General features: G+C 40.4%; 1 protein-coding gene across 5 annotated transcripts in view; it reads right to left on the reverse strand.

The window, feature by feature from the left end:
* Nucleotides 1-1,379: 1,379 nt before the first annotated feature.
* MGA (MAX dimerization protein MGA) overlaps nucleotides 1,380-14,185 on the reverse strand; it is a 112,731-nt gene continuing 99,925 nt past the window's right edge. For 4 of the 5 annotated variants that reach the window (XM_089521905.1, XM_089521904.1, XM_089521901.1 and 1 more), the window contains 4 exons: nucleotides 13,211-13,456; nucleotides 11,668-11,844; nucleotides 11,162-11,314; nucleotides 1,380-6,751 (listed from right to left, as the gene is read on the reverse strand). In XM_089521905.1, the coding sequence (XP_089378031.1) occupies nucleotides 5,532-6,751; nucleotides 11,162-11,314; nucleotides 11,668-11,844; nucleotides 13,211-13,456 (1,796 nt within the window). In that variant the 3' untranslated portion in view covers nucleotides 1,380-5,531. The remainder of the gene's footprint in view (nucleotides 6,752-11,161; nucleotides 11,315-11,667; nucleotides 11,845-13,210; nucleotides 13,457-14,185) is intronic. The other variant, XM_089521903.1, reaches the window with a different exon arrangement.

Below are 14,185 nucleotides of genomic sequence, written 5' to 3' on the forward strand. Positions count from 1 at the left end.
CCTAGGCGCCCTGGCGCGGAGCGAGGACGTCATGTCCGCGCCGCCCTGTATAGAGGTGGCGCGGACGTGATGTCCTCATGGCGGTGGGCGTCTGGAACGGCCGCCATCATTTTTTACGCGCAGAGCACCGCACCTCCCTAACCCTAGTACGCGCTCCGCGCATACTTTCATGGCAGTGTGTAACCCGCCTTTGTTTTGTTTTTTACGACAAAGATTGAGGAATGAAATTCTGCAAATAGTTTAGTTGTTTTAACATTTCTATGTAAGCTGCTTAAGAAAAGGTGGGAAATAATCAATCAATCAAAAAGATGGAGGAGACCTCAAGAGCCATACAGTCCAATCCCCTGCCATGCAGGAACTGACAATCAAAGCATCCCCAATAAGTGGCCATCCAGCCTCTGTTTAAAAACCTCCTAAAAAGGAGACTCCACCACACTCAGAGGGAGTGTGTTCCGTTGTCAAACAGCTCTCACTGTCCTGTTTAGATGGAATCACTTTTCCTGTAGCTTGCATCCTAGTTTCAGACTGAAGGCATGGTAAGGGACTCTTAGTATCAGAGCCCTTTCTTATTTGTTTCGACTACACCCCCACAGTCTTTTCTACCTATTCTCCTGATGGTGTTGGAGAGGAAACAGCTGTAGATGTTTTGGTGCAGAAGGAGTAGATTTCCTTCTCTGAAGTCTGAGGTTGTCTGGGAGAGACAAAGAGCCCAGGATACCATCTAACCCCCCCCCCCATCCCAAATATATTATATGTTGTGACAGAGTGGCTAGGCAGCCCCAACTTCCTGGCAGCCAATCACAGTTCAGGAATGCTGTGGGGGATTTGAATGTCTAAAATCCTTTGTGTGTGTCTGAGTAGAGAGTAGAGACTAGAGACAGAGAGTTTTCAGTTAAGATCAGAAAAGCATTCTGAAAGGCCAGAAAGTTTGGTTCACTTAGTCCAGAGGGGCCTGTGATTAAGGCAGACTAAACAGAACTGGTTGGTATACCTAGCGAGAGTGAGAGAGGAGAGTACATAAGATTTAAAAGTCTGTAATTCTCGTTGTTAATGTAACCACACTATGTTTGAAGTAAACTTCATAAGATACTTTCTTTCTTAAGGTTATTTAATGAAGTTACTGCTTATTTTTTACAGTTCCCATCTGTTTGAGTGATTGCTATAAAATATAAACAAAGGCAAGCACGCTACCTAAACATGGAACTGGTTTGTGTGACACTTCGGTCCCTGGCCCTTAAACATTTGCTTCATAGCCATTACTTCAGAACAGTTATGGGTAGAATTCAACTTCAGCCCACAGAAAAAAATAAAAATAAAATAAAATAAAAATTAATTACTTCACAGAGTTTTTGTTCTGAAAATAATATTTGAAGACTAGCTACTGTTTTGAAGACTATTTTAATTTTACAGATTCACCCTCACATAGTAGGTTAGTTGTCTACAAAAATACAAGTTTTTCAGAAGATACAGAAAAAACTGAATATATAGTAAAAACAGAATCTGACATTCATTATATTCTTTAAAACATTTCAGCTTATTTACAGATGTATTAAAAACCAAATATCTAATCTTGGCCAAATGCAGGTGTGCCCACTACAAGGGAGTCAACTGATCTCTTGTTTACAAAATCCTCCTCTATAAAATTCATAATCTTGCATTGTTATTTGTAATAAAGTATATGTAATTTTCAAGATTATCTTTGAAACAAATAATTTTGCTTAAGTAGTTTTTGCATTGCCAAAATGCTAAAAACAAGTATTCAAATGAACAATGAAAGCTGAAAGAATAAGTAAGAAGAAAAGGATTCAGTGTTATGAAAAGCCTTATAAACCAAACTTGATTACTTATAAATTTTTCCTCCTAATTATTCTCTGTGGATTTAATTCCCAATGCATTGTGTTAAAAGTGATCTTTAATTATTATTATTATTATTAAACTTTATTTCTACAGCGCTGTAATTATACACAGCGCTGTACAAAGTCGGTAAAATTAGAGAGAATATAAAAGCCTACCCAAGGCTTTAAGGATATATTTCTCTGCCAGACTCCTGGTTAATGTAGATGCTTTCAATTATGTAGATCAGTTGAAGCAAATGAGATAATGAGTCCATGAAGAAACAATGTACACACACAAGAAAACTGTGTTTTAAATATATATAAAAAAAGAACTTGTAGCATACTATCAGTTTAACTACAAGGAAGAAGAGAAATCTTGTGAGAAATACACAGCGTCATTTTGTTAATATATTAAATTAGTTCCATCTGACACTTGTGTCAGACTCTGATATCTAAAATGGTTAGATTTTAACCATTGGTAAAATTTTAACCAATTTGGTTTGTTTCCAAATTCTAAGGCACTGAATAGACACTGTGAAGCAGTGAAAACTCACAATAAATTGAAGTTAAATACAGGACAAGAAAATGTGTCTTAACAGTGGAAGACTAAAAGTGATTTAATCATATTGTGACTCTAAAATCATCACCTTTCTTCTCCAGTATAATTTTTAACATCCTTGCCTGATGAAGAAGCCATTGAAGCTTCAAAAGCTTGAATAATGTATTTTATGCTTTGGAGTTGGCCCAAGAAAGGTATCACAGCTTTGTGGATTTTGTGGTACATTTTCTTCAGTATCTCTTTTGCTTTGTAGAATTATGGGTAGAAAAGTGGGAGATTTTAAAGGACCTATATCCATAGAGGGCATAACTATAAACATACGTTGATTTTTTTTACTTTAATACAAAGCAGCCACAGGGATTTAAATACTTATTTAATTGTATGTGTCAACAGCATGGGCCAAGTGCCACATATAATTTCAATTAATGCAACATGCTATTTCGTACTGTAGCCTAATTTGGCTACATTATATATGCTATTTTAAAAAACCACACAAACCCCCCAAAAAAGCCATGTGAAAGTATTAATTACATGCAATTTCATCCAAATATGGACAACTTACATGCAGGTAGAAAAAGAGTGGGGCTGCATGAAACTTTGCACTATGGGTAAACTGGTACTGATATCTTCTATGCTTTCAAAAACTTTTCACCACCTAGCTCAGTCCTAGCAACAGGAGATGGGAGTTCCTAATGTGACTGAACCAGAACAAGGGAACAGAAGCCTTAGCAAGAGCAGAGATTTACAGTCTTCATATAATTATGCAAAATAGAATAATGAAATTCAGCTATCATGTAGCAATGACAGCTACATTTTCAATGATTGACCCAGATCACCTGAATGTCTTCCAAGCACTCAACATTCCTATTTATAACATCATGAGGAAAAAATTACTTTGCATATTTACAAGAAAATCTGTACAAAAATATAAACTGTTTTATAGTGTGAAATCCCCTTCATATTTACAGGCTTATAAGTGAAGAAGTTATCCTCAAACTATTCAATCAAAAGACATTATATAAGAGCAAAATACATCTTGTGCTCAAATACTTATTTTGAGCTTCTGAATTCGTAATATGGAAAGGTATATGTATACAAACCATTTACATACCTGAATTGTTTTTTTTAAAAATGCTAAAAACACATTTTAAATTATTTTAAAAGGGTACTTCCTGTGACTGTGTCAGACCAAAGGTAGGAAAGCTACAGCATCTTTGCAGTCATCCAAGAATTCCTCTGGGTATGAGCAAGGCAATAGTTTCCTCACTAAATTTGATTCTGGTATGCTAAAAAGTATTAAGCTATTATTATTATTATTATTATTATTATTATTATTATTAATATAGCATTGTAGATTTGCACAGTGCTGTACATAAAAACAACAAATATAAAAGAGTAAACCTGCCTATGGTGTACAATCTAAGAAATGATAGGATAATACAAATAAAACACATAGCAATACAGGAAATGGTTCAATAAAACAGGCAACAAAAAGAACATCAGATAGCAAGTGATAATCACACAATGTCTGGGAACGCTTCTCTGAACAGGATGGTCTTCAACTCCGTTTTGAAGCTGGTTAAAGAAGTGATGGCCTTTGCTCGCGAGGGAAGAAGGTTCCAGGAGTGAGGGGCAGCAAGTGAAAAGGGGCGAATCTTAGATGGGGCAGAGGAAATGCTGGGCTGGGACAGCCGACTTTGACTACCAGAACGGAGGGCCCTAGTGGGAAGGTGAGGAGAAAGAAGGTCTGATAAATGGGGGGGGGGGAGCCCATGGAGGGCTTGAAACGTTGCCAGCAGGAGCTTGTACTGAATATGGAAAGGGAGGGGGAGCCAGTGAAGGGATGCCAACAAAGGAGAGATGTGGTCAGAGCGGTGGGCGGATGTGATAATGCGTGCACAGCTGAATGCTGGACAGAAATTAAAGGACGGAGGTGAGAAAGAGGAAGCCCAGCCAGGAAGATGTTACAGTAATCAAGTCTTGAGACCACTAGGGCATGGACCAGAATCTTGGCAGTAGAGGCGGAGAGATGTGGTCGGATTTTGGCAATGTTGTATAAAAAGAATCTACAAGCCTTGGCTATGGTCTGGATCTGAGGGATACACGACAGAGAAGAATCAAAGATGATGATGATGATGATGATGATGATAATAATAATAAATTTATTTTTATCCCGCTTTTCCAATGATCAAAGCGGCACACAGATTAGACAAAAGTACATCGAAGTAAAAAATGATAAAAACAGCATTTAAAAACAGTAACAATACAACAACAGGGCCAGCTGAGTGGGGGATAAAACCAAGACTGTGGGCTTGCTGGACTGGTTGAATAGAAATGTTGTCCACAGAGACAGAAAAGGAGTGTTGAAGGGTGGACTTAGGAGGAAACACAAGATGCTCCGTCTTGGACATGTTGAGCTTCAGATGCCGATGGCACATCCACTGCGAGATAGCTGTGAGACAAGACGAAAGTTGCTGTTCAAGCCTTAGAGAAAGGTCAGGGGTGGAAAAATACAACTGGGTGTCATTGGCCTACAGATGGTAGGAAAAACCAAAAGAGCTAATGAGTTTACCTAAGGACAGTGTGTAGAGAGAAAACAGAAGGGGACCCAGAACAGAGCCCTGGGGAACACCAACAGATAAGGGAACAGAGGATGAAGTCTGACTACCTGTGACCACTGCAAAAGATTTGTCTGACAAATAAGATCTAAACCAGTCAAGAACAGAGTCTGAGAACCCAAGGTCAGAGAGTATATCAACTAGAAGGCTGTGATCAATGGTGTCAAAGGCTGCAGACTAATCAAGCTATGCATTGTTTCTTCTCCCCATAGCAAGCCATTTAAAATATCTAATTTACATTACTAAAGATCTACAACATTTTTATAAGAGTGCTGCAGAAATTACTGACAAATTGGACACCTGTAATTTTTTTGGCTAGTGCCTTCTTGTTTCCTTGTCATCCAATACCAAATTCAAACACCCACCCTTCCTAAGTAACATACTGTATGTAATAATATATGCACATGTAAGGATGGATGCTGTAAGTCTACCATATGCTAAACAATCTAGATTAATTGTGAAAGCCCCTAAGAAATATAAAACAAATTATCAAAAAGCATGTGAAGGTAAGCCAAAATACTATTTTGATTTTTTAGCTGTAGATGCTAACGTGAGCACTGCTTTAGGTTCCAGATTTGGACCACTCATTGATTCTGCAGTTTTCATCTCTTTTGTAGCAACAGGTGCCAACACAGGCATCATTTTGGTATTCTGTCCTTCAGAATCTAATGAAAAGTTAGCAGCTTTTAAACCAAGTGGTGCCAGTTTGGGCATGGGCCTCCATCCCATATCAGTGGTGACAACTTCTAGGTTAGTCTTCATCTGCAGAATGGGAGGGGACACACTTCTTGCCTTTGTCAGTGATATATTTTTTCTATTTCCATCTCTATTTATTGCTGTTAGGTCAGGATGTGGGTTCTTTCCATCAGATCTTAACATCAGCTTCAAAGCATCAGACTTAGCTGAAACCTCTCCTGCTTTCCTGCTACCTTCAGATAGATCATCATCATCCAAGTGAAGCAAGAGAGGAGTTATGGAATCAGTACTCTCTCGAACTACAGAAAGGTCTTTAAAGGTCCCACCCATTGCACCAAACTGAAAAGGAGAGACATTTGTAGTAGCTGATTCCTGACGACTTTCCATATCTCCTAGAGGAAAGCCAGAACTTAAGGAATTTGGAAGTTCAGATATGTCTGAGGCATCGTCATTCAATTGCTGGTTGAGAAATGCAATTTCATTCAGAAGTGAGGTGAGAGTTTCATCTGCATCATCACTTTCCTCTATGTCTATCAAGTCACTTGGATCCAGTGTCGGGTCATGTATCACAGAAGCTACTTTTTGCAGTTCCATTTCTAATCCAGAATCCCTGGGTACATTCATGTGAAGCTTTTGAAATGAGGAATTCTTTGACTTTTGACCATCACCTCCCTTTCCCAATTGTTTTGCTCTTTTCTTAGTTCCAGATAATTCTTCAGTACAGAGTTCTGCTGCAAATGATGCTGAAGATTCCTTTAAACTAGACACATTGACTATTTGAGGAAAACTATTTTTTCTCCCAAGAAAATCTTGTGCTGTTTCAGTGGCATTTTCCCCTTTTCCAGAAGCTTCAGCAATTCCTTCAGATGGAAGATTGGCCGTTTCCTGTGATAGTACTTCAAAGGAAGGCTCTGATTCCTGAGAATTAGCACGCAGGGTTACACAGGAATTCTTATCTATATCCAGGTTAAAATTTGCATCTTCTTTAGTAGCAAGTGATGTCACATTTACTATTCTAGGCATCATGAATGAGTCTTCGCTTTCTGGAAACAAGAATAAATCTGTTAGAATACTGGTGACAAGAACTGGAAACTGTCCTTCACCTTTCAGTTTGCTCTTTCCAACTAGTATCACTGCAGTAGATTAACAGCAAAATAGAGTCCTACGTGGTGAACGATGAAGACTACTCATTTCCTGTATTTGTTCTGATAGCAGTATATCAAAGGCACAAGAAAAAATAGCTTAACTAATCCAAAAACAAAAACAGGAAAAGGTAACTATGCACTTGAGTCAAGGCTGAATGAGTTTTAAGTTAAAACAACCAAAACAATGGGAAGAGTCACTCATAATTTAAATCCTATTGTGCTATTTACAACATTTTTTTCTCGGACTGGCAGCAGTTCCCTAAGTTATTTCTTAACCCTGATACCTATATTAATTAGAGAGGGCAATGACTGAATCTGAGACTTTGTCCAAGGAAAGTGAGTGCTTACCACTGAAGCATTGGCCCTTGAAGACTACATGATTAAGAACACCATTTCCCTATAAAATTTAGCAGAGTAGACAAATAATCCTTAAAGCATCCTTTTAACTAGATGAAAATTAGCAGCGCAACTATTTCTCCTAGCTAGAACCACCCCATCTCATTAAAGAATGTTAAGTGCATACTACAGTAATCATGTTCAGCATCCTTTTCCCCACAATAGGTGCAGTGCACCTGCGCTATATGCAGGCACGCCATACGCCGCTTTCAGCTTACACTGAAGCCGCATGACAATACAATGAATGGCACATGCACCTCTGGTGCACGCGAGCCCCCTTATATTCAATGGGGCTTGAGCATACACGTTTTTAGCCTTATATCGGGGTGGGTGGGTGTCTGGGATGGATCCCCTGCATAAGGTGAGGATCCACCATAATTAGATATATCTGGGAACGCTGCAAGGAAGGGTTCATAATCTAATAGATACAAGAAAGCTAAATGGTGTGCAGTTTCCTAAATCCTCTCTGGATCCTTTCTAATAACAACAGGTTGATTACCTAACACTCGTGTTGCTTAGGTCATCATCATATCAATCTGCACAGATACTCTTTATAATGTTTAGACAACTGTGATTTTGGCAGCATAAGTTCACCTCCTTGTTTATGTACAAGTCTCAGGTACCACCCGATTAGTGGGCAACATGGGAGTAGCAGGCAGTAAGCCACCAATGTGCTACTTAGGAGAGGATAGGTGGATTGTGCAAATGTAGATGTCTACTTACAGAACATTAATTACAGGAAAGCATCCTCCTTTTTTTTGGTCATGGCTTCTGTCATCACACAAATTGGTAACGAGCATTAGCATTCTCACTATAGCATAGAAATAGCATTTACATTTCTACAGTGCTTAATAGTGAACTCAGCACTCTCTAAGTGGTTTACTATCTGTAAGCCAATTGCCCCAACAAGCTGGGTACTCATTTTACCAACCTATGAAAGGATGGAAAGCTGGAATCGAACTCACAATGTTGTGGATGCAGTACCAGCATTTAACCACTGCATCACCACGGATGGTAATGCAGCTCATACAGAATTTTACCAAATGTCCAAAGAGTGCAGTGAGTGTGCCAAACAGATTAGAGTAAAAGGTAGATAAATTTTCTCTTGAGAAAAATGAAATGCTAACACAACCTTTACTAATAAGATGGTATCAGTCAGGACAATGTTAGGTTATCCTAAACCCATTGCACAGGAGATGAAATTTTCATAAATAGTATCTAATTTAATTTCATAATTAATATCATCGGGCATGTTTTTGAGAGGTCACAATAACCTGTGGAACCTAGGTAAGGGTTCACACTGACCTAAGGACCTGTTGGAGACCTAGATGGCACTAAAATAAATGCTGATTGAGTTTGCTGATCTACTTCAAACCCTGCCCCCCAGCTCACAATTCCTTTCTTAATGGAGACTAAGTGAGTCGCATAACAAAGCAATCAAGGACCATACCGCCACCTCACTCCGGGCTGTGTCATTGCCCTTGTCTGGCTGTCCAGCGACTGTCTCAAATCCAATTTTGTCACTCTGGAGTTAAAGCCCTTAGCCATTCCCAATCCCTTTTGTCAGTCCCACAGGAAAACCATCAAAGACTTTGCTACACAATGCATTAGCAGCAAGTATCCCCTGACGCTATGAAACAAGATATAAATATGAGCCCTAGCTCTAGTCTAGTGTGTGCAGAGAGTCCCTCTCACTCTGTCACCTTCAGATGCTGTCTGAATAATGAGTTTTTAAAGTGTTTTTTAAAATGTCCTTTTCTGGGGAAAGGTGGCATAAAATGAAATGAAATGAATATCTAAAAGAAGTTCACCACTCCTACAGGTTTTTGGCAGAGACAATCCACTCTTCTTTCACCAGAAAAATGGGCAGTCCAGAGATTTTCAAATGGTAAATGAGTGTAATAACAGATTTGAGAGCTGTGTTGTTGCCTCAGAACTGCACTCTGCCCACTCCTGGCTTTGACCACTGATGTTAAGGACATCTGGTTGCTTGAGCTGTAACCCTCAGTATTTCTCTGTATTAAGACAATTTCTGAGCACTGTTTAAATTCTCATTAATCTTTACATTAAACTACAGATTAATGTGCTATGCATTTCATGAATACACTTGGCACTGTGGACAACCTGAAAGCCTTGAGCTAGTACCTTGAATTGGTACAGATGACACTCTAAGGCAAAATGGAAGAATCTGATATGATGTGGATAAATGGGGATGACAAAATATGGATCTTCTAAATGTACTGCTGCAACCACTCCTCACTTCTGGAGCTGAAATAACATGTTTCTCTGCTCAGTGATAAACAGTCAGCATCTGTCACGAAGTGACACATTGATGACTTTGGTTCGACAGCTTCTACTGTCAATATGGTATTACAATTTAGTATAAAGGGAGCTTTAATGTTGAAACAGTTAAAACTGAAAGTAGTTGCCAAAGTTGGTACCATCATTGTCATTGACACAGTAATACAGTGAAAGTCACCTACAGATTGATATGGAAGTTCTAAGCAAGGAGTGATTTTGAACCCCCTGATCTGCTTAGTGAAGCTACCTAACTTTGGTCAAGCCACCTCCAAAAGTGAACCCAAAGCTTTGAGACCACATCAGATACATGGCTTACTGAAACCTTGCTAAATGATACATGCACAAAAGTTACAAGCCCCTCCTGGCAAAATTAAAGAAATGAAACAAACACTCCCCCACCCCCCAAAAAAGTATGTGGTTGTCCACAAGTGCTATGTTCCTCCTACATGAAATATTGTGCTTGAATAAGACTTTCTAGGCCATATAGCATGATCAAGCACACAATTAATACAAAAATTCAATATAAAACTGAATAATAGGTACAAGCAAGATGAATAAAAATGTTGCAGATTTTTTTTCTGAAGGAAAATACTCAGCACTTTCTCAAAAGATGAAAAAAGTTCTTAACATTGGCGCGTTACAGACCGCCTGTTTGGGGCGGCCTGTATCCGGCCCTTTCCCTGCCGGATCGGGGCCTCGTCTGCCACAGCGGCAGCCTCTGAGGCCCCAATCTGCCGCTTTCCAGGCTGCGGGGAAGCGGCAAAAGGCCGCTTCCCTGTGGCCTGGAAAGGGGTGTCCTTGGGGCTTCATGCCCCAAGGACACCCGATGGCGCATTGCATTGCTGGCGCAGCCATATAAAGGCTGCACCAGCAACGCAACTCCTAAAAGGACCTCCGTTTTGCATTGCTGGCGCAGCCATATAAAGGCTGCACCAGCAACGCAACTCCTAAAAGGACCTCCGTTTTGGAGCTCCTTCCGGGGCTGCAAAAAAGGCGTCCCAGCCGCCCTCACACGCTGTGAGGACATCACGTCTGCGCCGCCCGGTTTGGAGGCGGCACGTACATGATGTCCTAATGGCAGTGCCCATCTAGAATGGGCGCCGCCATTTTGTACGTACCATGTACGTACTAGGTTTGGGGGCGTCTGGAAGAGACACCCCCGGGCAACCCTAGTACGTACTTTAGGCGCAGGTGTAATGTGCCATTGTTGCTTGAGGAGTGAGGTGTGCTTTGAAGCACTTGACAATGTTGGTGGCTGGTCCTAGTGCCAAAAAGCTATTCACCTCCAGAAGTTCTGTGTGTATCTCTCCCCAGGCACAAGACCTAACTATGCGAACCACAGACATCTTGAAGCAGACATAAACTCTGTACCTTGTCTATAATTGTGACTGTCAGTGCAAACTGATTATTTGAAGGTTCTCCTTTGAATGTTTTCATTCTGTCAAAACATTTCTTTGAAATGCAGAGCCCAAAACTAAATAACAAAGATCTAGTGACATTACAAACTGCACCTATTTTCCCAATGGGGACACAATATTTATTTGAGCCTGAAATATAGCAAAACCCAATCCAACCCAATCTAAAATTTCCTGTGTACTATGCAAAACGTACCTGAAGTGAGCTCTGGAGCTTTTTGTACTACTGGAGTGGCAGTGCTACTAGCCACAGAGGACAGAGTAATAGGAAGTGTAGAGGTAGGTAGAATGTTTTTGACTTCTACCGGTACTGCTGAGCTTGGTAACTGGATCATCACAGAAGCCATACCTTAACAAAGGGAAAATAATTAATATTCAGATGAAATGTCAAGAGACAGGATGCTCAAGTTTCATTATATACAATGGCATACTAAAATGGGATATCTTCTATCAAATGGCAAAATCAAGATTTCCTATTTGCGATTTTGTTTGGAGGGTCGGGGGTATTTTCAAACCATGAATGGTTGACTCTGTGATGCAGAATCCATGGATACAGAGGGATGATTGTATGACATATTTTGTTATATTAGATATTATATTTCAAATATATTGATTAGAAATTGGAGGTGTGAAGGAACATATGGAAATACATGAGATTATTAATTAGACTACTTAATTTCCTCAGTCATTTTTTAACCCTACCTGGCTGTGTTGTCCCATTAGTGCTGTCAATTTCTGATTTGAGTTCACTTTGCAGAAGTGTTGAAGACAGGGAAGCAAATTGTCCTGGCACTAGGGGAGTCTTGAATGCAAGGACCTGGCCGTTAGAAGTCATTACTAGGCTAGTATTTGTTAATGTCATATGAGAAGATGTGTCTCCTGCAAGGAAGCCAAACCAAAGGAGTGCTGAGATATATATCTACATCAAAAAGATTGTGTGTGTGTGTGTATCATCATTATTCCCTTCTTGGAATGCAAGAATGTAACTACTGTTGTTTTTCCATACTAGCTGGTTTCAGAGAACAATGCAAATTTCAAGCAGCAAGTATTAAATGAAATGCAATCCAAGGAAAAAAATACCCTAGTAGTAATAAATAAGTTAACAACCCTGAAATTTGTGGATATAAATCTATGGTAGCATTTGTTACAAATGTATTACCCTTTGGAATAATAAATTACTTTACTTCTTTGATTGTATTTTCTATACCCTATAAATTAAACATGCAGATGCAGTGTTTCTAACATAGAATCATAGAGTTGGAAGAGACCACTAGGGCCATCCAGTCCAACCCCCTGCCATGCAGGAAATCCAATTCAAAGCATCCCTGACAGATGGCCATCCAGCCTCTGTTTAAAGACCTCCAAGGAAGAAGACTCTATCAACCTCCGAGGGAGTGCATTCCACTGTCGAACAGCCCTTACTGTCAGGAAGTTCCTCCTAATGTTCAGGTGGAATCTCTTTTCCTGTAGCTTGCATCCATTGTTCCGGGTCCTGTTCTCTGGAGCAGCAGAAAACAAGCTTGCTCCCTCTTCAATATGACATCCTTTCAAATATTTAAACAGGGCTATCATATCACCTCTTAACCTTCTTTTCTCCAGGCTAAACATCCCCAGCTCCCTAAGTCGTTCCTCATAGGGCATGGTTTCCAGACCCTTCACCATTTTTGTTGCCCTCCTTTGGACACGCTCCAGTTTCTCAATGTCCTTTCTGAATTGTGGTGCCCAGAACTGGACACAATATTCTAGGTGGGGCCTGACCAGAGCAGAATATAGTGGCACTATTACTTCTCTTGCTCTAGACACTATACTTCTATTGATACAGCCTAAAATAGCATTGGCCTTTTTAGCTGCCGCATCACACTGTTCACTCATGTTCAACTTGTGGTCTACTTGGACTCCTAGATCCCTTTCACACGTAGTTTCATTCAGCCAGGTGTCACCCATCCTATATCTGTGCATTTTATTTTTCCGCCCTAAGTGCAATACCTTACATTTCTCTGTGTTGAATTTCATTTTGTTAGCTTTGGCCCAGCTTTCTAGTCTATTCAGGTCATTTTGAATCTTGATCCTGTCCTCTGGGGTATTAGCTATTCCCCCTAATTTGGTGTCATCTGCAAATTTGATAAGTATGCTCCCAATTCTGTCATCCAGGTCATTGATAAAGATGTTGAATAGCACTGGGCCCAGGACAGAGCCCTAAACATCCTATGCTTAGATTGAGTACACCCGTTTTTATTTAGCTTACCTGTGACATGGTTTCCTTTCCTAGAAAGAATTAATGGTTTTGTACGCTTATTAGGTTCAATCACTGGTTTCATCTCTTTAACAGGAGAAGAGGAACTTTTTTCCACAGATGGTCTAGCAGTTTCAATATTTTCACAGATCGTCTTAGGTTCTGCTTGCTGATGTTGCTTCTTTTTTTGTTCTTCTACTGCTTTCTGTTTGGCATAAATGTATTCCAGCTTCTTCAAGACTACTTCTTGGGTCTTTCCTAGTGAGAAAAATAGGAATCATGTTTCCCTTCATATTCAACATTCATACAAAACCCTAAATGATGAGAGCCCACAAATTAGCCAAAATAGTGTGGAATTCTCCCCTCTCATCAACCCAGAAAATGCAATATTGTATATTACAATAATTACACTACATCTGACACTGACACACACACATTATATTAATAATAATAATAATAATAATAATGTTTTATTTATAGACGGCTATTCCGCAATGATCATAGCGGTGTACAGTAAAAGTTGCAATACAAAATTAGCCCCTACCCACCCCCTCACTCCCTCCAGGCTGGATAATGACAGTTGGCCATGGAGGGAGGGCTCTGTCTCTTCAGGGCAGGTCCGATGGTGTTGGACCCGCCCCCTCACTCCCCCCAGGCTGGATGATGACAGTTGGCCATGGAGGGAGGGCTCTGTCTCTTCAGGGCAGGTCCAATGGTGTTGGACCCGCCCCTTCACTCCCCCCAGGCTGGATGATGACAGTTGGCCGTGGAGGGAGGGCTCTGTCTCTTCAGGGCAGGTCCGATGGTGTTGGACCTGCCCCCTCACTCCCCCCAGGCTGGATGATGACTGTTGGTCATGGAGTCTCTTCAGGGCAGGTCCGATGGTGTTGGACCCGCCCCCTCACTCCCTCCAGGCTGGATGATGACAGTTGGCCGTGGAGGGAGGGCTCTGTCTCTTCTTGGGACCTAATTTCAATCTTAGTAACA

Source organism: Sceloporus occidentalis, unplaced genomic scaffold (genome assembly GCF_023333645.1).
Source record: "Sceloporus occidentalis isolate IW3139 unplaced genomic scaffold, rSceOcc1.0.p SCAF_4, whole genome shotgun sequence".
Classification (NCBI taxonomy): Eukaryota; Metazoa; Chordata; class Lepidosauria; order Squamata; family Phrynosomatidae; genus Sceloporus; species Sceloporus occidentalis.